Source organism: Charadrius vociferus, unplaced genomic scaffold (genome assembly GCF_000708025.1).
Source record: "Charadrius vociferus isolate BGI_N301 unplaced genomic scaffold, ASM70802v2 scaffold195, whole genome shotgun sequence".
Classification (NCBI taxonomy): Eukaryota; Metazoa; Chordata; class Aves; order Charadriiformes; family Charadriidae; genus Charadrius; species Charadrius vociferus.
Genome location: NW_009648539.1, coordinates 2658365 through 2686245, shown reverse-complemented (window position 1 = coordinate 2686245; position 27881 = coordinate 2658365). Strand labels below are relative to the sequence as shown.

General features: G+C 43.2%; 1 protein-coding gene across 1 annotated transcript; it reads right to left on the bottom strand.

Moving 5' to 3' along the window:
- GLIPR2 (GLI pathogenesis-related 2) lies at window positions 1–26305 on the bottom strand. The gene is made up of 5 exons (XM_009885907.1): window positions 26293–26305; window positions 13097–13205; window positions 9548–9651; window positions 1583–1660; window positions 1–529 (listed from the first exon to the last, which is right to left on the bottom strand). The coding sequence occupies exons 1-5, from the start codon at window positions 26303–26305 to the stop codon at window positions 369–371; spliced, it is 465 nt and encodes a 154-aa protein (XP_009884209.1). The 3' UTR covers window positions 1–368.
- Window positions 26306–27881: the final 1576 nt, after the last annotated feature.

Genomic DNA, 27881 nt, shown 5'->3' with positions numbered 1-27881 from the left:
CAGTTTACAGAAAGCTATAAATTTGCTTGTTTAAAAAAAGACATCCAACATGTGCTTACTCACATGCTGACACAGAGTTCATGCAAACTATTAAAAAAAGAAAAAAACCTTGTAAATTTTACCCTTCAGAAATGCTGCATATATCTCATCCTCAAATAAACTGAGGCCCCCTCAGAAACAACAGGGACCTAATGTGCGGATCGAATCAAGCAACATGTAATTGCTTCCTCTATAATGAGAAGTGAACAGCAGTATCGAACAGGAAATTTCAGTGAATCGTACTTCATTTCAAACGCTGTTCAGTCCAAATCCAGGTTCACTTGTCATTAAGCAATAAGACTACCTTTATATAAAAAAAGAAAAAGTAGCTATTTTCTTGGAGGAAGGACATTTTCTTCATAATAGCCTGGATTTACTACATTTCCAGCTGGATCATATCTAGCCACCACAAACGTAGAGCCATCACTAGCAGATGCTTTTCCAACTCCCATCTTTTTTGTGTTCTTCCAAACCATTGCTGTGAAGTGACCTGAAGAAAGAGAGATAAACATATGCATTCATTTTAAGTACTAAACCTATATCATTCCCTTTAACACTGGGGGGTGGGGGGGAGAACAGTACAAATTGTTTCTTTCTTTAATAGGAGAACAAACTGAGGACATAAAAAGAAAACTACATCTAGCCTTTTGTCTTGAAAAAGCCTGATCTGATTTAGTTCCACACTACTGTTCCCATTTCCATGTCCTATATCCAAATAAGAATACCAAGGAAGAGAGTCATGAAGAAGTAGTTTGATGAATATCCAATATAAAATTCGACAAAGGCATCACGGTCTTTAGTCCCTGCAGTCTGAACAGCAGTTCGGAGAGTGACTATTATTCATTTGCTTTGACCACCTCATACTCCCCCATGTGTCTGCACGTGCAACTGTTCAAAATAACACTGGTTTTGTGGCTGCTTCTTCCTAGCTGTTACAACCACCCCTGCACTGTGCCACTCTGTCAGTTGTTCCGTCTATGCATAGACAAACCCCACGGGAGAAAATAATGATTTTTCTTCATCTGAAACAAGCTCAGGCGTATCTCTTGCTCGAGCATTATTCAAGGAACAATGTTCTTGCGTTCATTCAACACCAGATTGTCAATATGCCGTCAACAGCCTGTGGCTGATCTCTGAATTATAGCTGAAGTTATCTCTGTGATAAGAGTCATATAACTTGCTAGAGGACACATGTTAATGTAAACAACAACATTTAATAAGACACCTATATGATTCCAATTTAGTATTTTCTACAAATTAATTTATCTTAAAAATAAGTTGCCTTTCCAAAACTTTGGAGTCAGAGGAAAAATATATTTTAAAAAACCCCACAAATGTTGCTTACTTCCTCATTTCTCAGTTTCCGTTTACCCTTTTGTCAGTTTCTAACATAAAAAATTGGGGAACTTCTAGTATTTTTTCCCACTATTTTTTTCCCTAAGATTTAAAAGTAGTTTTTGAAAAATACCAAAAGAAGTTGGCTAGCCGATTTCTTAAAATAAAAGCTGTGTTGTTGAAGAAAGAGTGCCCAGTCTGAACTTACCTGTCCCAGAAGAAAACCCTGGGTTTTGAAAGCTGTAATTTTTTATTTCACTGTACCATCTGTCAGCCACGTCCTTTCCTGAAAGACAGAAGAAATCTGCTGTGCAATCATGACATAAACACAGAAGCATAGCTCACTTATAGCCTGGACAGCAAGATCTTCTGTTAATAGTTGGCGAGAACTTCTAGAAACGTGGAAAAACAGTCTTTTTACTGAAAAGAGGTCTTGAAATGTAGGTTGCATGGTAGCACATGTAACTTACCGAGTATTTCTTGTTTTGCAATAGCTGTTGCTACCCAGTCACTAATTAGTCCGATGCTTTTTGTTAAGCATTTCATGCCACCAATTCCATCAATGACTTGAGTTCTACTTGACGCAAACACCGTCCATCAGTTCCTCCACTGGAGTGCCAGGGACTGCGTGGCCAGCACAGCCTGGCTCAAAGCCCGGGCAGGTGACCCACCAAACAGTGTAGAAGCAGGTAGAGTTCATCCCCTTCAGGGAAGACGTCTGCAACAAGGTGCTCGCCTGGTAGGACAGAGCTGATGAAGAGCGCTACACTATCACCAATAGATCAGGAAACGGGACCACCCACCAATTCTCACCTGTGGTTAAAACCTTACAACGTTGAAGTCAGAAGAAACTTCCGGACAAGAGAGGTCTGTGTGGCACGGCACTTGTATTGAGATGGGGCAGAAATCCCTTTAGTCCTCAAATAAATTGTCTGGCAATTTAACACATTGAGTTTACATTTTTTTCTGCCCACAACCTTCTGTAACTTTCAGTCTGGAAGGCAGTAAAGACATATCTCCCGCACCTTGGAGGAGTGCTCCTGTCACTGGGCTTCTACATACAGCTTTCACCAGGTCCTGCCTCTTGGAAAATGTTTGAAAAAACTTAAGTGAGCCTTGACAGATTTTCTGAGCAAAGGGGCACAGGGACCTTTTCTACAGAGAGGCCTCCCACCTGTGGATCCAGGTGTATGAAGATATCCCCTTACAGCTCCAAGCAAACCAAAGAACAATGACACTTCTGAAATCTGCTAGTTTTCTGTATTCTCATCAGCACTTGGTACTTCCAATTTGCGAGTGTTATTTATTTTTCGTTGTTCTTACTTAGCATTTGAGCCACTGTGAATGTCCATTTTGAGGCACTCTAAGTCAGATACCTCAAATATGAATGCATAGGAGCTGCTGCTGTGTGGAAGTCCTTGTGTCCAGCGCTGGCTTATCTCATCACTGACCACAGCTGTATAGCCAGTGATGTAGCATTGTATGCCTGCGGGTCTCTAAGGTTGATGTTTGCCAAAGAAATAATGCTTCTTTGTTTTCTGTTGAACAGTTAAGGAACCTGACAGAAGGGAGGAGATGCTGACAACTGGCAATGGATGCAGTGGAACAGGCAGCACAGAGGGCAGGAGCTCAGACCAGAACTCGCAGATGCTATGTACTCAAAAGTCAAATGTTACTTCTTTTCCGTTGCTGGTTGTTAGGAAATTCTTGTGTCAAACACTGTGGGGGGAGAAGGGGGCAGGTTTTTCCCTGAGCTACATCAATAATGAAATTTCTGCTTAGCATTCCAGGAAGCATAACACAAGGCCAGTTGATTTCATAGCAAGCTGCCAATGGTGTTAAGCCTACCATCACGAAGAAGGCTGGTCCCTGGTGGACTGTTGGCTGCAGCTCAGCAATGACTCATGTTTTGCTATTTCGCAGCAAAAAGTCTTAAACTTGCACTGTTCTAGGAGTCAGACCCTGCATTAACTTCTTTAAACTTCAGTTGCTTACGAGGGCAGTCTGCTAAAGGGATGGCGTTGTTAGCCTGGCAAGCTGGCTGTCAGAGCTGTCACTGAAAAGAAAATACTGAATGAAATGCCATCTCTTGAGAGGTCTGTGAACTGAAAGTATGACGAACTTATCTATGGCACACTGCTTGTTAGGAATGGTGCTCTCTTAGCAAAGGCACTTTACATTTTCTACATAAAAAGGTAGCAAAACCTCTCTTGCTTCCCAAAGTAAATGTTTTAGGAACAACGCTAGGTTCCTTCTTTCCCCGCTCTCCCTGTGCCAAACAACAAACCCTGTAGACCTGTTTTATGGCTCAAGTCTGTAACACAAATAAATATTTGTTCATCTGTTATTCACACTAAAGCTAAAATGAAGACTGAAAGAAGTGCAAAGAGCAATCTTTATACAATACAAGGGGATAAGAAAAAGCACATAGTAAAAAAAAAAAAAAAGCCCAAACCCAAAACAAGCAAATCATCCTGTCCCACCCTAGACTTCAAAGCTATGAAGGATTTAGATGTGTTTGTGGCAAGCTTGGTGGAACAGAAGAAGTACAGAATGCGACCGCGGACACATCAGACCTTATGAAGCACATATAATTTATGTGTCCAAGTGCTTAAGTGACTACACTGGGTAAATAGCATTTTTACAGATGTAGGACTGCACTCCTCCTGCTACCAGCACTTCATTCCCTCTATTAACACAGCAGTGTGATTAAGCATAGAGAGTCGCTCAAGAGAGTCATCCCCACTCTGCCTACTGTAGCTCTAAGAAGTGCACCTAGGCTCCATGTGACAAGAACTTAAGATCTCCATAATAGAAATATTGCAGGACACATGGAAGTTTTAACAAACACAGTATCTCTTCATAATTTTTCTTTTTAATTTAAAGAATACCATCATGTAAAAATTTGGCAACTCTTTAATTCAAGGGAAATGGCAACGGCATCAGGTAATACCTCAATCCTGTAAATGAAAGACAACGAGCATAGTTAGGTAACACAATCTATGATGTGTTAATTCCCAGCCTTTGTGGATGAAAGCTTACAAGTTATTGCAGCCAGGCAGTGAAAGCCTAGAAGCTGACAGCTATGCTCCGTTTTTCATGTGCAGGATCAGGTTATCATCATATGGCATTGCTGTCACCCTCCGTGAATTAAAAGAGTCATTGCATCACAGGCTGTGAGAAATTAAAGACTGACTTGTTCCCAGCAAAAGAGAAGATGACCAAAGGACTAGGCAACTTTTGACAGTCTGTGTCTTGAAATCATGTTTAAGAAGTGTCCTGGAAGTGAAGGGAATGAATTGTATCCGTCATATGCCACAGGAGGTATGTGTGGGGGGGTCCTACGTGGAAGTTATTACCACATGAGAAGACAAGTAGGTACCTGGTGATTAAACACGCTCTCCTTCCTCTGAAATACTTTTCTTCTGATTCTTTGCCCCTTGAGGAGCAGTAAAAAACGCGGTGGTGGGGCATAAACCAAACTAATGTTGAAAGCGACAGCTGATACACAGGGGACTAAGGAAAAACTCTGTTTTGAGCCCAGTGACCCCCAGGCTCCCCGGGGCCTAGAGAAAACAACCCAAAAGAGAACAGCAGAGGGGTCAGCGGAGCACTGAGCCCACCTGCTTTAGCAGCAAGCTGCATCCTCAGACTTGCTGGTTCAGAGAACTGGCCGTAGTATTTCCATTTCAAATTATGACAGAAGAAGTGATGCCATTATATTTGGCATCCATTTCCCTGGCATTCAAATGTTTCATTGAAAACAACTCCCACTCCAAAAAGCTCCCCCAAAACAGGGGATGGTTATTGTTCAAAATGCATTTCAATCAGAAGAAAAGAACACAGAAACGAAATTTCACTCCCACCCCTCTTTTCTGATCGTAGCAGAAACAATAGAAGTTTACTTCTATCAAAAACCATACAGATCTGTCCTACAGTCAGCGCTGCAGCTTCTCTTCTGTTGCTCCCCTTGCAGAAACAATTAGTGGATTGCTATTTTTTTAAAAATATCCTTCCTGTTTGCTTTGCTGTAAACCACATCCACAGTTTCAACACTTTCTCTATGGAAACATAGTTTGACTCCTCCCTTCTCCTAGTGATAACCGACTGATGACCCGCTCGGTTAGACTTACTAGATGTTCATTTTGGAACAGGCTGAATCTTGCTCTAATGAGTTTCATAAGCACCATGACTCTCTGGACATATCTACATTGTGCAAAAACTTGATAAAACAATCCTTGAATGAGTATGCAAGTATAGTTCTGCCCAAGACTAGGTCCAGAATCAGTGCAGTGATTTTATTTTATTTACCCAAGCTAAAAGCTTGTAATATGGCTGCACTGACTGTGGCTCCAGCTGCCTCACATGGTCAGAAGACTGACCATACAGGGTCAGTCCATACATAGGAGTAACGGTCCTGGTGTAAAGTTCTTCTGCTGATACCACTCTCTGAAAGAGAGAGAGAGAGAAAAAGGGGCCGTTGCATGTTAACAGGTGTCAGCACTCTTGCCTGGCCATGCCCGGCATCTCATCAGTTGTCCCTTTGTCTCATTAAATTTCACCTCTAATTATTCTCCTGAGTGAGGAGCTCTGTTCTGTGTGGACGCACAAGTGCCAAGGGTTGCAGGGACCTGGGTGCCTGCGGTACCAGCAATGGGGCACCCACACAGGCACGAGCACGTGAGCACTAGCGAAGTGCAGGCTGGAAGCTGGACTAACTGGTGAGTGGGTGAAGTGGTCTGGGAGGAGTGGCTACAGGAGTGTACGGCCACCGCAGGGACAAGGGGAGTCCTGGCTGATGGCCAGGGAGCTGTGTGTGTGCGGGATGCGCTGTACCAGCAACTGCAGTGGAAATGCATCCTTGGGGGTTTGTAGGTCCGTGTGCCAGCAATGGGGAGACTGGGATGCAGGGGCAGCTACTGGGCAAGACTGAGTGTCTGAGCCCAGCTGTAGCAGCAATCCATGCTGGAATTTTATTTCCATTACTGAAATATATACATAAAATATATTATTTTATGTTATAAAAACATAAATTTTATATTTAAAAAAAAAATCCACTACTGGAAAAATATTTTTATATGTATATATTATTTTTTATATATATATATTCCAATAATGGACTTCACTGTGATCAGCCAGAAAGGGGAACAGGATGAGGCCACTGGTGCTGTTCATTTGAATGCTGACTGCATCTGACTGTGCTGATCTGTGTGGCCACCGGCACATATATGCATATACATGCTGTATATGTGTGTTTGTGTGTGCAAGCCTGGGAATACACTCTCAGCCTCACTACTGGGGGCACAAAGCTGTGACAGCCCTACTACTCTATTTGGCTCTCCCTAACATTTAATTTCTGTTGGCCCAGCCTTACTGTTTCTCCTGATACCAGAGAATCATTAAATCTTCAAGTAATCCCACTGAATAAACTGCTAATAAAATTTTCTAATAAAATCACACAGAACATATTTCTGTGCGATGATGGGCAGCACCATGGCGATCCACTTAAAAATTAGGTACCCCAAACCTCGGAATTTTTCTACCTTTTGCTATCCCAACTTTCCTTCGATCAGTCTGAGGGCAAATAAGGTAAAGGTAGATTTAAACCCACCTCATACGTAAAATATCCACCTAGGTTGCAGTCATACTAATGGTTTTGGGAAGTAATCCTCTACTTCCAGCATTCCTTGTGCAAGTCCTAATTTTATTATACTTTATTTTATACAACAATCCTGTATAAGCCTGGTGTTAGGCAGCAAGAGGTACATGAAGGTGGGCTCTCAGTCAGAGCGTGCTCCTCCAGGACTTCGGCAGAGGGTGTCTGAGCTGCTCTGCCCGCAAGTCCCGACCCGTAGGCAGACCCAGGTTCCTCCCAGAACGGATTTGGATGACAACATACAGTGAGTTTCTCTTAGGAACTCTCTAGAGTTCACAAGCCGCAGTGTTTTTACAGGCAACAGGGCGCATTCTTCACCACCCCACCAGCCCTCCCAACCAGAATTTAGTCATCCAGTGCTTGTGCTCGCCTTCAGCCTTCCGCCACGTGAGAAATGAGACGAGGCATCCTGAGAAGCCTGACATACTGCAGCTGCCAAGGCAGGCTGCGGTCTCTCGCGTTAGTGGCAGATGACAGCTCACTTATTTGAACACAGACAAAGAGAAGTCTGCCACAGAGCAGTTCCTGCAGGACTGGCGGGAGGAAGCAGCTGTCAACTATTTCTTGGATTACAGGGATAAACATATTTCCAGCAACAGCTTTAGGCTATGCAACTCTAAAATCCTGAAGACAATTCAAGGTATTCTTGTACCAGGAGAGGGGTCAAACCAGAAGGCTCTTATAGCTGAACTCTTAAATCTTCTCCGAAACAAGAAATACATCTCCTGGACTTATTACGGAACTCGGTAAGAGCCAAAATAAACAGCAGCATCACTTTTTTAGAGAGAATACAGAGTACGCTGGAAGTTTATTGAGTTTTGCTTTATCTGGGAAAGAAACCGTAAGACACTGCCTGCCTTTGTTAAGCCCTTGAATGGATGCCTTAATACAAATTTCAGCCTCATTGAGCAGGGTACAAATTAACTATCTGAAGGGAACTATATGAGAAAAAGAGGAAGAATGAACCGGCTCCACAGAGATGAAGACTAAGGCCAGACGAGAGAATAACTTTCTTTGAAGAACTAGTTTTCTCATTCTGGTACTTAAAATGATCCTGCTACATAGGAAATGTAGAAGAGTTTTACAGAACAAAAGAGGATGTGGCTTAATTTTCTCAGCAAGACATTAAATCCTGTGGATAAAAAAAATAGCAACAAAATTGCTCAAATCTGGCAAGTTACGTATAGAAACAGTACATTGAAGACAACAAACGACATCCAGAAAAAGATGGGCATTGTGTAATTTATGGACGCATTTGTGTGTTTTGTTTCCAGCTCTCTATATGGGAATTCTGTAACTTTAACCTCAGCAGAAGGAGCACAGGCGATTAACACAGACAAGAAAGAAGAAGTAAGCTCAGGCAGTGAGTCATAGCCGCTATGCAAACTTTGCCGTACATCTGTGTTTTCCCATGCTGCTCTGAACCCTTGCCTCAGACTCTTGCAATGGACAGAATGCCAAATATGAGTAGATCAAATTGTATTTTTCCACCCCGGGCTTCTTTTTCAAGATGAAAAAGTACCCACTGGGGACCAGAGTTGGCACTTGCAGAGGAACCGAGCAGTGTCCCTGGGTCTAAAACGCGCTGCCTAAAATTTCCAGCTCCTTCAAACCGGGCCTCCAGCCTGCAGAAATGAGCTTCGGTTTCCCTGAGGCTGTGCTGGAATTTCCAGGGGTAGACGGGAATAAAGAAAGCAAGTGGTGACTTTTAATACACCCCACCTGCTGTCTCAGCAGGCTGAGGCATGAGCCCTGCCCGCTGGAGGAGGCAGGAGGGAAGAGCCTGCTGAAAATCGCGCCGACTGAGGGCTCATCGCAGGCGGTCAGCCTGGCCAAAATTCAGCTCCTCGGGCATCCAAACCAAAGGCTGCCAGTTACGTGTTACGTTTATGACCAGAAAATACACGGAGCATTTTTCTCTTCAAAAATGAAGGCATGGAAAAGGGCTCCAAGCCTGTTTGCTGTCAGAGCAGGAGACTAGATGTCTGATGCATTAGCCTCTGTCACTTTGGTGTGTGTCCCCCCCTGGTTTTGCCCCCACAAACAGGAACTGCTGTGTAGCACGCACTGGCCATTTTTTCCACCTTCCTCACCACAGCTGGCCTGTGATCAGCCCTCTCTTTGGCTGAGACAAACTAAGGATAAAGGTGAAGTACGGGGCATTGACGGCTTCCTTCTCTCCACCCATGGGCACACAAGTAGCATTCAAGACAGCTGCACAGCTGGGACATAAGGAGCGGCCCAGCTGCCAAGTCCTACCTCCAAAGGGACATAGCTCACTACCACAGTCCCTCACCCTCTCCATGCCTACACGTGCTCCTTGCTCTCAGTACACATAGGTGACTGCAAACGACCATCCTGTCCCCACGGAGCCTGGGCTGGGCTGTGCTGGGCTGGGATGGATGCATTTCGGAAGCAAAGGCAACGCCAGTACTCTCGCAACCAGATGCTCTGAGCCCAAAGTACATGAGACCAGCCATTTATTCAGTGTCTGTGAGACAAGAGAAGACAGCTTACCTGGTTGGTCATAGGATGCCCATGCTAGGTTTTCTCCACATTTTCCATTAGCAGACTCGGAGCTGTGTTTGAGGACCCTCGTGGTAGCCAGTTCTTCTGCATACCTACCAAAGGAATTCACACACTGAGTCACGGACCACAGCCACAGTGAGCAGAGAGGAAGGAAAGCAGGAGGAAAAGGAGGAGATGTAAGCAAGGAATTTTGCTGGAAGATGACAGTTTAAGCCAAGTTACTTAGCTGCAAAGTCCTGAGGTCAGGGATGCTTTAAGCTTACGTAGATCTAGGAGTTAGGCAAAGGGAAGGACTAGAGGCCATTTTCCTTGTTTTTCATAAGCACCTGTGTCACCACTAAGAAGGCTCTAGAAGAAATCAAAGGGCAGCTCTCTGCTCACCATGTTCTGCCCAGCACCTGGAAATCCACAGGCCATCCTTAGCTGCAGCTGCTGGGGGCAAAGGGAAGTACCTGCAGCAATTGCTACAGGTGTCACCTCCTGACATTTCTAGGCCCCTCATGGGAGTAACTTAAATGTTCTTGATGAGATGGAAAAAAAGACCAAAATGAGGATTCAGCCAAAGCAAGTGTAAAAAAACAAGAGCAATGTGCCAGACAACAGTATGGAGGAGAAGGGGACCACTCAGAAAATCTGAGGCAACAACTGTGTATACCAACACAGGGATAAGCAGCACTGTTTCTATAGAAGTTGACATGTGTGAGAGTGTGGGATGTATTTTATTGTCTTACAACAATAGGGTTAAGAAGAACATCATGTGTAAAACAATTATTCTCTTTATTCAACATTGGAAAGGCTTCAGTACAGAGACAGTGAAATTGGAAAGACAATTTGTTATTTCTCACGGCACAAGAAATAGGAGGTAACGCATAGAATCATCAAGTTGTAGATTTAAAAGTCAAGTAAGATAAAGCACTTTTTCCATACTGTGCAGCAGAAGTCATCGCCACAGGATGATGCAGACATGAAAGCGCATCTGGGTTTGAAAAAGAGCTAGACAAATTTACAGTGTGTATATGGGCGGGGCAATCTTCATGGCTTATTAAACATCAGAAACCAAAAAATGAGGATACAACCTACTGCTTAGGAAAACCATATTTTCCAGGAGAAATCTGTAATTTCTGGGAGAAGATATTGGGGGAAGCATCCCCGCATTTGTTTCGTCCTGCTACTCCTTCCCTAATCATGAATTACTGGCATCTGCCAGAGACAGGAAATTTGTCCACTGGAACATTTTGGCCCAAGCTAGTAGTTCAGTCATTAGGTTCTCATTTCCTTCTGTCCTAATCCTTCCACCAAAACAACAACAAAAAAAGTATTTAGCTACCTCCATTAATTTAGAAATAATGAAAACTGTCAGTTGTCAGACTGCTAGATCCTGAGCTAGAGGATCTCTAGACGGTCCTTCAGGCCCTTTATCACTACAATCCTGTAATTTTTCTCTCCAAGGATTCCCACATCCCAAGCAAGAGGCAAGACTGGAACAAACTACACATTGCACATGGATAAAGTTGCCAAGGTTTTGAGACAAAGGGTGATTAATTCACTCTAGCTCAGGCAATTGAAAGCATGAGATCTGCATCTGAGATCATCACCCTATGCTTCATTACAGTCAGAGATAAACAGACACCTGCTGAGGGTGACTCATCTCATGCTAAAGCAGAGATCCAATAGTCAGTTCATCTAACCTGTCGCAACTATTGGAACTGAAAATAGTAGGAAACAGACCATTTTCAACACAGATAGAGAAGGACAGAAAAGCACCCAGAGATACACCAAATATATACCAACAAAAATATCAGATACACCTAAAGAAAAGGTGAAGTTCTTTGAATTTAAGATTATGTAAAAGCTGCCTTGACAAATATGAGATTTCTTATATTTCATGTCTTTTATCCAGATCAAACCATTTCTGCTTCTTGCTATCAACCAGTCTCACCAGTCTCTGAACATGTGTCTTAATTCTCAAAATTAAGTTACAGACTGCAACCAAACAAAGGTTTCCTATTGTTGCTCATCACAGTGGGGAAAGTCAGCTGAGACCAGAGAGGACTGTAAGGAATTCCAGAAGGATCTAAAAATAGCCAGCAAGGGCAGTAGCACACTTAGAGATAAATGTGGAGCAATGCATATTTCACAGAATAATCTGAACTATTCATACAAATTGACTTGTTCAAACCAACTGTAGCACTTTGGAGACACAAATGTCATTGACAAGTCAATGAAATGTCTTCCTCGTTGTGAGGCACCATGTAAAACAGAAACAAAACAACCCTTTGAAGAACAGAAGGAAAACCCCAGCAGATTACAAAGGTATGTGGATGAATCACTGGCATTCCATCTCTTAGAAATACTGTATCCAGTTACCATTGTGTCTCAAGAAAAAAAAAAAAAACGTGAAAAAATAAAGACAGAATCAGCCTTTGCTTGCTGCCAGAGGGCACGTCCACATGCCACGCACATGGTGTGTTGTACAGCACAACACCCGGCACAGATCTCTGGTCTAGAGTGCAGGAGCTGGTGCATCTGTGTGACAGCACAGCACCATGCTGGGACAGTAAGTCAGGTTCTGGAAAGGCTACAGCCTCTCTGGCTCCTCGCCAGCCAGCATGGAGAAGTCTGTGCAGTTATGGTAGAAAGCATAACAGGAGATGAGATCTCATGTCTGCCGGGATAAAACTGGCCACTATTCAGCTATTATGGAAAGACATTTATTTTCTGAATCGTTTAATCAGCATTTACTCCTTGAGGTATCTCCTTTGTACTGTGAGGATCAGCCTGAAAAATTGAAGATTTTCAAATCTACTTTGAAAAAGGTTTCTGTAAAGGGAAAGGAAATAATCTGGTTGTCATGTCTACGGCAAAGAGGACAAGCAGTAATGAACTCAAATTTCTGTAAGGAAGACTTTAATCACACTGCAGGAAGATGGATCCGCTGTACATTTGACTGACAAGAAGTTGTGCAGTCTTCAGCACTGGAGAAGAGGTAAGATTTGTCCCTCCTGACAGAGTAGAGAACAACGTATACTGATTTTGCTTTTGGGGCAGGGAGACAGACAATTTGATCTGAAATTACTTCCCTCTGATTCCATTGATCTTAGACCAGCCATCACCTCCTACCATGAAAAAGGTTATTTCCTCCACTGTTTCAGCAGCAGTGGATATTCTCCTGCAGATGACAATCCATCATCTGACAGAGGTGGTGGTGAAGTATGTTTTAGGCAACTACCCTCTGCAGAGAAGACACACCAGTGCAGACAGATGCAGCCCACATCTGGAAAAGGGTGCAAGAAAGATTTATACAACTGTGACCACGGAAGTGCCCATGTCACCAGCTGGTGCTATGTGATGGAGAAAGGAGGGACAAAAAGAGTTGGGTAGGGAGACACAAGGAGTGGAGTCCCTCACTTTCCACCTAGTAAGTCTTCATTGAATATCAGCACGTCAAAAGGCAAATATTTTTGCAGTATGCACAGTCAAACCTAATAGATAAAAGTGTCACAAGTCTCATGAGAGAAAAGAAAGGACTGAACTCACTGTTGGGCTCCTCTGTTTAACTTCTTGCAGAGTTTTAATGGGGGGACTCCATGTTTCTTCCTGTAGTCATTGTGTGCTTTCAAGACTTCTTCAGCAAATTGTTTGGAAGCTGAAATCACAACAAAAAAATTGGAAAAGTCTGTCAAACACAGACACCAGTGAACTCAGAAAAAGCATACCCTGTAGCTAAGATGCTGGCACAGGCTGGACTGAAGAACAGAAGCATACAACCTTCATTACCTGGGAGCAGGATGGAACGAACCGTTAATGCCTTCCATCCGGGAACTAACTGTAAGACACACTCCCCGTGGATGGTACACACTCACTAAAGGTTGAAGAAAAACGTGAACCTTATTCCTCTCCTGAATAGCAAGGTGATTAAAGGTTAGTTTGACTGACTTTCATTTTAAGATATCAGTGCACTGCATCACCATTGCAAAGTCTCAGAGTAAGCGACAAATAGGTCCTTTGAGGAGATGCACTAAAAATGTAAATTATTCTCACTGTATGCAAGAATTTTCTGTATTAGTCAAGACACCACCTAAAGAAAACAAAGATACTAAAATGCTTAGAACTATGCAAATACTTTGAAACACGCACCATTCTTTTTATTCATTATATAGTACAAATTCATAGAAATCTCAAAATGCACCTTTATTTGGCTCCAAGAAAAGTAATTGTTCGTAAACAGCAAGTGATAAGAAAAGAAATGGCTGCTGGGAATGTTTTTTTTTTTTTTATCCTGTGCAGAGTGTATTTGGCAAATATTTGAATTCCAAAGTTACTGCAAAGCTTTAAAAGAGCTCATGTTTGTACCCTGGTAAACTTGGGACTTTCAGCAGCGCAAGGCAGAGGACAAGCAACAAGTCACAGTGCATTTCACTTTCATGGCAATTTCATGCTACCTCCTTTTATGACTTTGCTGATTTTTCGCAAGATTTGGAGGAAAAAAAAATTCTCTGTCATTGGTCACCCTGTGGAATTTGCGGCTTTAAGAGAAATTTGGAACCTGAAAACAGGGTATTGGGACAGTTAGAGAGGTATGGATAGCATCCTCAAGACAGAAAGACAGTTTTCACTTTCTCTGTCTTGCTGAAACTTCTGAACAGGCCAAGACATCTTTGGGTATTTACTCTGCTTTTACCGTGACACAGGTTTCTGCAGTTATTAATGATTCATCAGCTTCATTTCTGAATATCCTAATTAGCACGACTACCATAATTTTCCTTGTGAGACACTTTTGAAACCCAAATAGACCTCATGACTAGAAAGTGTTTCCTGTTATTAAACTCAGATTTCTCAACTTCCTCTCACTACTTGATCCTAAGAACTATAATCAATCATTCTCTCCTTTATTAGTGTGTACACTATTCTGGTGTTTGTAATGATGCGTTTTCCCACAGCAGAGCTGTCAGTTTGCACATACTGCTCTCGTAACTTTTTCCTACGGTGACTACCCAACCCACGCTCATGCTTTAAGCTGTTCTCAGCCTTCTCTCCAGTTTCCCCAACAGCTTTAGGATAACACAGCAGCCTAAGGTAATCTCTGTATCTAATGCATACAGAAAGCTGTTCCTGTTTCATGCAATACCTTAAACCTTTTGAACACAGACTGCAGTTGGGTTGACCTTTTCCAGACCAAAGCATCACTGTGGACAGGTATCTAATATAGTCTCCATCAATGTGCTTTCAGGCTAGATTTTTTTGGTATAAAATTGTTGGCATGAGACAGCTAAGAATTCAGCAACAGGAACCCTATTGAGTGAGATGAGATCTGCCCACCACCTTCCTCCTCTTAGGTTTTCCTTTGATTTTGTGTGTCACAAGTTACATATCATCAAACAAAACGGGCACCTCTACTCTGGTATTTAAGCACCCACACACCTTTTTGCTAACAAACCTGTCCCATCACTCTTAGTACCATTGCTCAGAGCTCACTGGTTCTATCAGGCCAGAGTCCTAAATCTGCTGCATCATGAGAGGTCATGACCCATTTCTAAGGCATGTCTCGGAAGTTACTGAGGAAAGCAAGGCTACAGCCTGTTCACTTAACTTCACCGATGCAGGGATCCATGCTCCCAGCAGGGAAGTTTTAAGACAGTCTGCAAATCAAAGAAGTTGAAATACATGGCTTTGGAAGTTGCACCACACACTCCAGGCTGCATTTTTCTGCACAAGACCATCTTAAGGCTTGTGGCTGTTATCACCTAGACTTAGTATCTCATCCACTCAGCATTAAATAGTAGATAAACAATCTGACCTGCAAGTGGGAGGGTTTCTAGTCAAATTATTTACTCTCAATGACAATAACAAATTCAAATTCTAAAAAAAAAAATGAAGTCAACTGAAATACAGACTTTGTCAATTGTCAGTCCATCCATTAACAGAAGTATTGCACCATGCAGTTCTGTACTAAGATTCTGACTTAAAAAGACCAACAAGAGAGGGACAAAACTGAAATTTCTTCTAGCCACGGCAGGCACCGCTGTGCTGTCCCTAGAGAACCTCCATCCTCCCCTTCCCTCAAAGGTGGCTGCTATAGAAACACTTATCTACTGTGACTCAAGCTCATGTGCTAACCGCCCCTCCCCCCCCCCTTCTCCCATGCATGCTGATGTGAGGAGAGGGACGCCCAACTGCCAAATCTATTTCAGATTTGTTTTGGAAGACACGTTAAGTTTTTCCATTTTACCAATGTTCCATATGCTGAGAAGCCAGCCATTAAAAGTGAGAGTTAATGGGAGTTTTCAGGCTCCCACCCAAATGGGAACAGCTTCCCAAACAGCTTTGGAGACGTACTTTTTTCCCTTCATGTAGCCTGCTTAAACTGCTAGAAAAAATTATTTCCTACTGCCAGGAAGTTAGTTTTGGTCATGAATCATTACACAGCTTAATAAGTAAAACAATTAAAGGCATTAGATATCGTTGTTTGCTTCTCAATATTCAATTATTTACCCCTATTTTAGATTCTTCTGGAACATTGGCTAAGATAATGACTGCACATAACAATGAATTCCCAGGCTATAATGTGGTACAGAGCACACATTACAGTTGTTATGTTTTTGGACTTTCAGTTTTATTCATCAGCTTTGTGCGACTGTGGAAAAGTGAGCAGAGGTATCTAGGCTGCGTTATCCCATCAGATTTTTTTCCTGAGTATTCTGTTTCTCCATTCTCTTAGTGTCTCTAAACAGTGCCAATCTAGTCAGTCGTTCTCAAGTGAAGAACTCTTCATGAGGAGGAACTTCTTTATTTTGAGGGTGGCAGAGCACTGGAACAGGCTGCCTAGAGAGGTTGTGGAGTCTCCCACACTGGAGACATTCAAAACCTGCCTGGATGCTGTCCTGTGCAACCTGCTGTAGGTGACCCTGCTGTGGCAGGGGGGTTGGACCAGATGATCTCCAGAGGTCCCTTCCAACCCTGACCATTCTGTGATTCTGTGATTCATGCCTGAATCTTTCCTGCCTCTTCTTTGAACCCTGTCTTCTCCTGCTCTGTTCTTCCCTTAGTTTGGACATCAAAAAAGAAGCAAGTTATCTGAACATGCCTTCCAAAATACTCGCTGCTCTGCATCATCTTTGCAGCCGTCAACTGGACCTACTCCACTGGTCTTGCAGAGCTGCAAGATGATATGCAGAAAGAGTAACAGTAAAATATTCCACAAAAAACAAACATGAAACCTCTCCACCCAGTATCTACACAACAGAAATGCTGTGGGCAGCCCTTAAGTCACCACTCAGGACACACATTATACCAGGCATACACCTGACTAGCAAAAAAGACATACTTTTTTTATGACTAAGTATCCACCCCAGTGATTCAAGAAAGAGCACAGTATCAATTTCTAGAAGTATCATTGTCTTCTCAGTGTTCTCTGTCCTATTGTTTATGGACAAATCTTCACTGGCAATTTTGTACTTTCCATACACACTAATTATTTCTGTTTAGCCTTCAGATAATTAACATATAATGTAATCAACAAGAAATGGACCTCATGTAGAATCCTACACAGACGTGTACCATTACATTTGTCTCAATCCCTCTTTGAACCATGACATAGGCCTCAACTCTTCACCCAATGTGTGCATTACAGGTAAGTGCAGACAGTGACTGCACCTTTCAGTTCTGCCCCAAAATAAATAATTAGAGATGTGCTCATGTAATGGGAGTGCAACATATCTGAAGAAAGCTACAAAACACGCTTCAAAGGACCCCCCCTTTGGAAAGAGGTAAACACAAAAACCTGACATCAACAGCCTTGGCAATGTGACTCGTACTACCCAGGACACTGCATGTTCCTTCCACATTCTTTCCTGCCCAGAACAGAGAGAGGAACATTAGATACCCAGGCAGAAAGAAGCCAAGTGCCAGAATACATGGAGAGGACACAAATGCAAAGTGGACAGAAAATACGTAATAAGGTAACCGGGTACCTGTTTAAACACTGAGTATAGCTCTGCTTTAATACTGAAAATACCTGCTGTAGGTGAACGTACTTTAGCAGGGGGGTTGGACTAGATGATCTCCAGAGGTCCCTTCCAACCCCAACTGTTCTATGATTCTGTGATTCTGTGATTCTGTAATTCTGTGAAATCCCTTCAGTCTCCCTGGACGCTGCAGAATTGCTTTACCCTACTCTGATAGCAGCAATGGGGTGTGGAATGAGAACACAGCAAATACAACTGTTAATGTACACAACAGCTTTGTGAAAAAATTCACTGGAGGCATTAGGGAACTGCAAAGTAATTACATCAAGAAGACCTTTACTGAAGATACCTCTATTTCGAGAAACTTCTCAAGTATATTAACAGATTGGAAACAAACAAAATTGTTGAGTAAAAGACATCCCAGCTTCTAATGACCACATTTTCATCTAGACCTTTCTAAGAGACCTGACATATCTATTATTAATATTTTTTTAATTATGTTAGTAATAATCTTTATCCTCTCCTGAAATGTAATACCCTGGAAACTAGCCCCAGCTGAATCTTCCACACTCTGAGAATAACGTTCCTTCAATGGAGAAGTGATGAGTATTTCACTGATATGAGAAATGTTAAGAGGGCAGTTATGCCTCAACTGCATTTTGACTCTGCACTTTGGTTTGAAGACATCTATAGTCCAGGAATAGGCTTATACTAGGTGGCCTCTGCTGTGCCACAAGGAGGGAATATTTCGTGTTTCTTTCACCATGTATTTGACAGTAACATCTCCAAAGACTGATCATTAATGCTATTCCTAAATATGTCATTTGTGAACATGGATCTGACACTCCAATTCAGGAATCACTTCCAGCCATAAAAACTGACTTCCTTCAGTGCTAAACTCCCCTGTACTCTTTAACAAAACTGGCTGATTGCTTGGAAACATAGAAAAGAAATGAAATCACGTATACATCCTGGAGGGAAGGGAAGATAAAATGATACTATATTCAGAAAGCCTTATATCCTGTGTGGGGTTTCTTTGTCTTCTTTTGCAACTTTGAACCAAGAATTCAATAAAGGGGTAACACCTCCATCCCATACAGTAGGCATTTGTGGGACATATCATAATCATTGGTAGACTATTTCTTTTCCAACCTGAATTATCCTATGACCCTACTAAAAGTTAGAAGAGAAAGTATTGCTTAAAGGCATGAAAGGAATTGGGGGTTATAATTAGACACGAGTTCGAATGGGAGTAGTTTCCTGGAACTTTCTTGTGGTTATCAGGCTGCTCAAAATAGCTTTCCTTTCAGCTCAGGAGATCCTTCTTCAGGGAGGAGTTTCTGTATTCAGTTTTGCCTGAAATTTTCTTACATACCCGCTTATCGCTGGGGTGAGCTTCAGGACAACACTGAGATGTTTGAGGTTATTGACTCTGATGGACAAATTTCCCACTCATTTTATTATCTGGGTTTCCTCTACAGCAAACTGGCGACTTAATAACCTTGCATTACCTGTGCCATGTGACGTAACACGTTTTCCCCCATACCCTATTTCAGGCATATTGCCTGAGAATATGAAGCCGCCGGTGTAATAATGTTTCGATGACATTAGTCATGTCACTATTTGATTGCAAATCCTATTCTGGCTGTAATAGACAGTGTTGATTACTTCCTCACTTAAGGCCTTTTATAAACTGTGAGGCAATTGACTGCCCTGATTAAAAAGCAACACCTGGTAAACTGGAAACTGCATGGCTCTGAGAGGCAGCAGAGCCTTCTGTGATATAAGCATTTAAAAAAAAAAAAAAGGCAACGCTAATCAGCAGTCTTGAGCACTGACAGAACCAAGATCTTTCACTGAGGGCAGCGGTGGGGGGAGAAGTCTTTTGCTTGCAGCCCCTCTCTCCTCCAAACAATCAGACCAACAAGCCTGTCGTATCACGGAGTGGTCATCTTGCATAAGGCTGGAACTGACTGCTGATCGTATCTAGAGAAGCCAATGTTGGCTTTGCAGGAAGGACAATCAAAATTATTATTTTTATTGCTAATCTGCCATGGAGGACAACTAAATATAGTAATCATGCCACACACCCACACAGACAACCCTGGCAGACAGTTAATGTGTAAGCTGTTAACCCTTTCAAAAAGGTTAAGGAGACCCTCTCATTAGTAAGGCCTTGTATTCTTAAATCTAATTGCCACACAATTCCTAGGGTACATACATACATCTCAAAATACAAAGCCCCATGCAACCTCTGTGTGGTAGAACTGACGACACTACGCAGGAGAACGTAAAGCAATCTTCTCAATTTCTTCTCTTCCTCCCACCCCAACATCGTATCTGCTTAGAGTTTCTAATTACAGTGATTTATGAAGAAAATAAGATGCAATTGTATTCACTAATGAATAACACCAGAAATCAGAACGTCCCTACCATCAAACCTGAGCTTCAGCTATTAGGTTGTGATTCTACCTTAAACAGTGTTTGCACAATAGCGGCATGATACTACACTCTTTAGCAAATAAGAGCTCTTCTAAGTCCTCTGTTAGTCATTTGCATGTCTAACAAGTAATTTTTGCTGGTCACTTATTTATATTTTGGATGCTGCACATTCTTGTGCTCTGTGGATGGGCAGCAATACAGAGAACCTCGTTGGTATCCAGTGCCAAGTTCATTTTACAAAGCACTGTTAGCTGTGTGGTGCCAACCAGTGTCTTTGCAAAGTGAAGAATTTTGCAAAGAAGAAGAAGAAAGGTAGAAGAACTATCCCACTTCTCCTGGGATATGCTCTGCCATTTTATATTGGGGTAGTCATACCTGAACTAGCTTTCATCTCATTGGCTCCAATACCCTCCCACCTTGCTTTTCTGCCAAGGACATCCAAGCTAGCTGGGGCAATGCTCAAAGTATGTTTATTTATGCACCTCCCTGAGGCATGGAAATACAGCCATACACATTTCTTCTGATCACCGATGCGTAAACTCACCTATCCAGTAGCCCAGACCAGGCAGGAGACACAGGAAGCTTTCTTTACCCATATTTATTATCAATTACATCATCTCATTCTCATCCTTCTGCACAACAGGCTAAACCCCAGTTCTCATAACTCGAAATCTTGAAAAACATAGTCTTTATTTCATAGAATCATAGAATGGTTTGGGTTGAAGGGACCTTTAAAGGTCATCCAGTCCAACCTCCCTGCAATGAGCAGGCACATCTTTAACTAGATCAGGTTGCTCAGAGCCCCGTCCAACCTGACCTTGAATGTTTCCAGTGATGGGGCATCTACAACCTCTCTGGGCAACCTGGTCCAGTGTTTCACCACCCTCATCATAAAAAAATGTATTCCTTATATCCAGTCTGAATATAATATATTCAAGGCATCAAATAGGCATATTGCCCCTACACCTCCCCCTGGAAGGTAAAATTCCACCTAAATGCCAAAATCATTAAACCTCTTTGATTTCGATGTTCCTTCTGCAGATCCTGTTGCTTGCACACTGGCCCAGTGCTTGGGAGCCAAAGAAAAAAAGACACTGGAGTATGCGCAAGGAATGTACATGCATGCCCACACCCAGGGATTCCGGTCCTTTGCATTTCTCCAGAAAGCCAGTACCACACCTACAACGTTGTGTCATGAACATCTCCTGTGACCTGCCATGGGGACAGTTCAGGGGAGTATACTCCTCATGGTCTAAGTCCTCATACAGTGGAGCTGTAGAAGCTATAGAAGAACTATCAAAGTTTGAGCATCAGGAAACACTTTTTCATTGTTAGGGCAACAGAGCACTGGCACAGATTGCCCAGAGAGGTTGTGGAGTCTCCATCCTTGGAGATATTCAGAAGCCATCTGGACACAGTCCTGGGCAACCAGCTCTAGGTGGCCCTGCCTAAGTAGGGGTGTTGGACCAGATGATGTCCACAGGTCCCTTCCCAACTCAACCATTCTGTGATTCTAAGCTGAGAGGTCTGTTTTAGTAATAGGTCTTCATAAGGGAAAATTCAATAACAGGTTATACCCTTCCACAGTTCACCCCAAATCACTTTTTGAGGATCACTTATTAAGTGCCCAGCACATGCCAATGGCCCACAGAATTTACAAGTGTGACAAAGAAACACATAGGGTATAATTAAGCACATATTCAGTGAATTCTTAACATCTGCCTATCACAAACCATCATCAGAGCTGCTTCATGGAAAACAGTCCCTCTGTCCCCCGTATTTACATTTACAACAGGGCATGGAGACTTCAGCAACACATGCGACCACATTTCAGCTTTGTGACACACAGGTGTGTATGTGGGGACAGCCCTCACAATCTGTGTTAGAAGATGGCTCCCGAACACCACACCTACAATGGTGGCATAGCAAAGCTTGGGAAGGATAGTTAACTTACCATTTCATGCAGCGCTGCAACGATCACGCTTAAAGCTGAGACCAGGCATGATTTCTGTTCAAAGCAGAGATTCACTCTAGTAAGTCAGTTCAGTCAACATTAAATGATATTAAATAATGTTTGTGGTGGCCTTAAACAGGCCCATATCATCTTCTTCCACAACACCCCAGACTACTACCATCCCCTCATACCTGCTTGCACGGTAGCCAGTTCTGGAGCAGAGCTGTTGGCCACCCGCCTGGCCTCACCTCGCTCCCCTCTGCAGGGCCACCCAGCCCAGCTCTGGCAGAGCTGCTGTTCAGACCTTCAAAGACTGGCCAGAACTTGCTTACATCTGCCTGTAAAAACATAACCTAGATATGTTCTAGCTAATCTTTCAGAGAATAACGCGGCCCCGACCAAAACAGCGATCTGAAATAGCCTTCTGGTCTGTTGAGATATGTAATGTAAACAACAAAGCAGCTAGAATCAAGAGACTCATTTTCTCATACTTTTTGTTCTTGCACATAGAGCAGCAAATTCAAATCTAGACAAGACAAATACTGTCAACTGCACTGATAGAAAACTAAGGGTTTGAATATTTTTACTGAATTCCAGTAATACAAGCTTTCTTCCTGCCTATTTTTTTTTTTTTGACAAAGATTTCTTGGAAGATTCAGAAAGGAGAGCAGATGGGTTTTGATGTGCAGCTCTATGGCATGGGAACCCTTGGTAGGCATCTTGGTTACTGAAGACCATCACATTCCACCTTATTCTTTGTGAGCCCTTCATACTTGTTTTGGTATTTATCTGCCTTGAGCGTGAGGAGCTAAGGCTACTAATCTCACAGCCAACAGGAGTAACCACTCTTGGCATGGGATGGCTGCTGCATTCTCCTCCTCGCCCCCGCCGAAACCCTCATGGTTCAACAGACAGGTAAAAATTGGGCCCAGAATACTCTTTGCCAAAGCCTGATGACATCCTGGCAGATTTTCTCTATTTGCCATGTATTGAACTTGAACTAAGTAATCAGTGTCTTCTACACACTAAAACTGGAGAAATGTGGGGGTTTTAATTGAATTACATTGATGTTTGAAAGGCCCTTTTCCCACCACGCCCCCAGTTCAGTTCTGGTGCAAGGAGAAACAGCCAGCACATTGTATTAAGGGTTAGTTCTGCAAATGCCCCACTGTTACCAAACACGAATGCTCAGTTGCTCGCAGTTTAGACTCATTAATTTCCGCTCTCCCCACCAGTCCTGCAAAACCAGACAGCACGAAATGAATTGTCATTTTGGCAGCTTGCGAGTATTGCATTTCTCAGAAAGGAAATGGGTCAGTTCTCGAATATGGTTGTACTTCTATTACAACCTGCTACGGCTGTCTCCTACCAAGATCCTGAAGCACAAATTTGCACTTCAGATCAGCTGAAGACGTAACTTGCTCTGCAGAAAACACAACAGTCCTTTTTACTGTGCTCCAAAGGTGCACCTTAAGAGTTAAAACCAGCACATGCTTCTAAGGAAGATTAAAAACAGCACGGAAAACTGCACAGAGTTTGGTTTCTGTCTTTTTTCTTGTTGTCAAAGCCCTTTCTTGACCTTTATTTTTGTACTGACTCAACAAGCAGCACAGTGGGTAACTCCCAGCTCTTTCTCTGGAATCCCACCCATGTTTGTAGAAGGGGAAAAAAAGAAAAGAAAAGAAAAGAAAACACAACACTGTAAAAAGATAGCCAATATTTACTGAGCCTGTCCTTGCCTTTGCCTGATAGCATCTGGACCCACTAGCCAGAAGTCGCAGGGCGATTCCCCTGCCGTCAGCCCCACCTGGTTTTTAGGGAGTGAGCGGGAAAGTGGAAGAAGTGAGACTTCTAGCAGCCTTTTTCCGCCGTCATCCCAGCCTTTTTGGAGACACCCACCCTGCAGCAGAAACCCCCCAGTGCTCTGGAGCGGAGGAGTGAAGCTGGCAGCCAGCTGCTTCCCCCAGCATCGCCTGCAGCTGCCGGCGCGGATATCCCCTCTGGGGCCAGGGCTGCCCGCAGCTGCAGGGGGTCAGACCCCAGCCGAAACATGGTTGGCTGAGCAACAGGGCACCAGAGAGCAGCCAGCTCACCCTCGCCTCATTTCCTGCAGAAAATACTCACCCCAGTCGTTTTTGGTTCAGGCTCTGTAGGGAGGGGAGCCTGTATCACCCGCTCATCCAACTGCTGTCTGGAAACAGAAGCCCAGGGGGAGGGCAGAGGGGTCTCTGTGTTGGGCTTAAATATGTGCAGGTGTTAGGGCCATGGGAGGCATTTTTCTAAACCTGACGAGGGAGTTTCAGTACGGATTTGGTTTCAGCAGCCAGCAGCTTCCAAGGAAGAAAGCTGAGTCAGAGGTACCGATGTCTTCCAACACTCAGCTCTATTCCATGAAGCAAACCCAATGCTAAGTCTCTAGCTGTGATCCTTGCAAGGCACACTGCTTCAAATGTAATCCAACAGCTAGGAACAACACATTACTAGGGAGCTTTTATCAAAGAACTGAGATTTTCAACAGTGGGATTTCTTTGCCTGGGGATACTTAGGCCTGAAGATAAATTTACCAAAGATAAAAAGTTAAAGAAACTGCTCTGAAGATATTTATTCTAAAATAGTGGCCCCGTCGTACATGAATTAGGGAATCCTTAAATTTATGCCTTCGGGTAATCTCTGTCTTAATCTTTCTGACCCAGGAGAGGAGTGAGCACTCTGTTTCCAGGTGACAGATCTCAACCTGTGACACATCCTAGCATAGAGAAACCTGCCCGCATCATGTCCTCAAGAGGGCTACAGCAGGAACATGAGGTATTTTACACAAAACACAGAGGAAGCGGTACTCTCTAAAATAGCTGCTCTCCCCCATTCAAAGGCAAACCACACTGAATGATCTCAGACAGGAATTTAAAGACTTCAATGCACTGGAAAGGGCAGATGGTTTTAGTCAATAAACCAATTGTCAGGGCAGTATCTCAGTTTTATGATTCATCTAAAAATACTGCATGCAGCTCAAAGACAGTAACCTGGAACCAGTTTACCATTTATTTGAAAAGTATGACACAAGTGACAAAACATTTTTAACACGTACTTAGATCTCAAGGTCTATTTGTATAACTACTGAGGGATGCAAACACTACCCAAGCCTTGGCAAAAGGAGTTTCTGGTCTGTCATTGCTCTTAAGTGTGGAACGAACAACTAATGTGCAGTAATAAATGTGCAGGAAATAACAAAGACAGTAATTGCCTTGTTACCGTATTAGCAATTTGCAAACGGAGACTGTGCATATCTTAAGAGGAGATTTCATCATTTTGGGACTGGGAGGTGCACACTGGAATATTTCTACTGCTTTTGCCCAATTAACATTTTTGCATCCCTCAGTAGTGACAGCTCTGATCTCATCTAGGATGCTGACCTTTAAAAAAAAGAAAAAGGAAAAAACCTCAACACACCCATGCTGAGGCCCGGTAAAATGTTACCCGCACACAGATTTCCCTCAAGTTTCTCTGGAAGAGGCCTATGGTTTTGAGTGAATCAAGCACCAGGTTTTGCTGAGCGTGTCCTATACACGCTGTTTACGCACAGGACAGACAGACAATATGCCGCCAGGCTCTGATTTGTCACAGAAATCACATCCTAACCACAATAACAAAAATAACCCCCCACCCAGTTTCACAGCTGTTTCAGAAGATCGGCAGATTTTTGCTCATACTCTTAACAGGGCAAAGATGCAGAAAGCCCTGGGTACGAGTTCTCCTTATTAAGCTCTCCGGCTTCTTGGCAGCTTCAGAGGAGTCTCCCCCAGCCGAGACTGTCAGAGCAGGGCACACAGACAGCCAGTGGCAGTGGGGAAAGGACCAACAACACAGCCAGCGGCAGGGAGAGGCTTCACAAATATCTGCACAGCTGGGGAGAGACTTAGGAGCTGAGCAAAGCTATCCTCAGTTAAACGGTAACCAAATCTTACATCTAAATCCTCCCGAAAGGAGGGGTGATAAAAAGCTTCCCCACCCCACCCCCCCACCCCAAAGCATCCTGCTGCCTCTCTGCAAGGCAAGGAAGTTTTGTCAGACAGCTAGACACAAGATAATTTTAAAGCTATAGGGCTTATAATTATTTCATACTATCAGTTACATGTAAACTGTATACAAAATACAACTACCTCTGCATTGTGCAGGCTGGGATGGGGGGTCGTTTTCTTGCTTTTTTAACCTAACCCTGTGTCGGAGAGAAAGCTCCTCCCCGGCTGTTCCATGCACAAATGAATGCAGCTTTCTCCGAGGAAAGCCACTAACGCTTCAGCGATGCTTTCCGAGCACAAACCCAGGCACGGATATTGTAAAAATACACAGCCAACTGCACGAAGGCATTTGCTCACCTGATTTTCCCATGATCAAGTGGTGGTGTGTTTTTTTTTTTTAATTTCACCTGATGCCTCCTCTCTTCACGGAGTTTTGCTCTTAAGCGCCGGGGACGAAGCGTTGGCAAATTTCAGCTCAACTTCTTCAGTCGCCTGCGACCGCTGCCGGAGAAAACTCAGCAGCATGAACCCGTTACCGCCCCTTCTTCAGCACTGGAGTAAGCCTGCCCACGCCTTATAAGGCATAGGGACACTGCTTTTTTTTTTTTTTCTTAAAAAGATTCTGTTTAGGGTCAGGAGCTATTTATCCTCCACAGTAACCAAGCAGCTCCAAAACACCATATGGTTTCACATACCAATTTAGCTTAGTAATAGCGGCTGTCTTCTGATAAGAGGGGGCTGTGGAAAGAAATTCTGCTGACAAATAATTCTGCTGCCACGATGGGCATAATCCATGAGGTTAAATCATATAGCTAAACACTTGTTAAAGTTTTACCTAGTTACTGTACGTAAAGTCGAAACAGGCAAGTGATAAGGCAGTTCGAAGTATAACTATATTTTATGTCTAAAAAAAATCACTTTCTGCACTGTTACAACATAATCTGTAGAAGGTATCAGTAAAAGGCAGCATAAAATTTTGCAAGTTAAACAGGAACCGTGCTCACGGTGCATTTCTGTAAAAAGACTTGGACGCGTGTATGCCTCATTTTATCTGTGCAAGCACATTGTGCCACTGTTATCTTCACACTACATCGAAATACCTCAAGCTAATCTGGCAAATATTAACTACTTCAACTATGGTGAACACGATACCTTGATTTAATTTCAGAAGTGCTGCATCTCTCCAAACAATAATTCAGTTATGTGCTTCCAACTTTCATCTTTTCATCATCACAAAAAATCATCTGAGGTTAATGCTTCCCGATTTTTTACACCACCTTCCAAAATTTCAAGGTTATACTTGGTTTTGTGCCAAGTCCACTGGCTTAGCAGATTCTAATTATCCTTTATCTACCTTTGGAGGCTGAGCTCCAAAGGTTGGACATTGGGTTTGTGGGGTTTATTTTCTTTTTTAAACAAATAGCAGCACCAGATGGGGAAGACAACATCCCTTCACTAACACACTGCTCCTCCTGAGGTTGCTTCACTGGCAAAGCTGAAACACCAGCCGAGGGGGTGTCACTATCTAATCTCTGATGGGATCATCACCCAGAAGAGGAAACCGCAGAGTGTGAGATCACGCTCATCTTCCCTTCGCTGGTAGCAAGGCTGGCAGCAGAGCAGGAGGAAGAGGTCAGAGAAGGTGCAGGAGGAAATCTCTTCCCGCTCCCTCTGCCGTGAGAGTGGTGGCTGCTGGCTGAAGAGCAGGGTGGAGAGCTGGAGCTGGTACAATCAGAGCCCTACATCTGGAGGCGAAAGCCACCATTTTATTTGCCTGCAGGAGTGAACAAACCATGGGCCTAGCCTCTAAAAACGCTCTGCTAAACTTGAAATACTGGGTTGTAGTAGTCCTAGGACATACATCAGTGCTCAGCAATACCCTGTGCCACCCTATGGCCATGACAAGGAGTAGAAGGGAATTCAAATTTGCATAGCTGGGAGTGTCT

Bases quoted from the DNA above. Each gene is read 5' to 3' on its own strand.
- GLIPR2 (XM_009885907.1), bottom strand. The intron at 9,652-13,096 runs GTGAGTTCAGTC...TTCCTTTGGTAG, and splicing joins TTAAACAGAGGAGCCCAACA to GTATGCAGAAGAACTGGCTA. The intron at 530-1,582 runs GTAAGTTCAGAC...CTCTTTCTTCAG, and splicing joins AGGGTTTTCTTCTGGGACAG to GTCACTTCACAGCAATGGTT.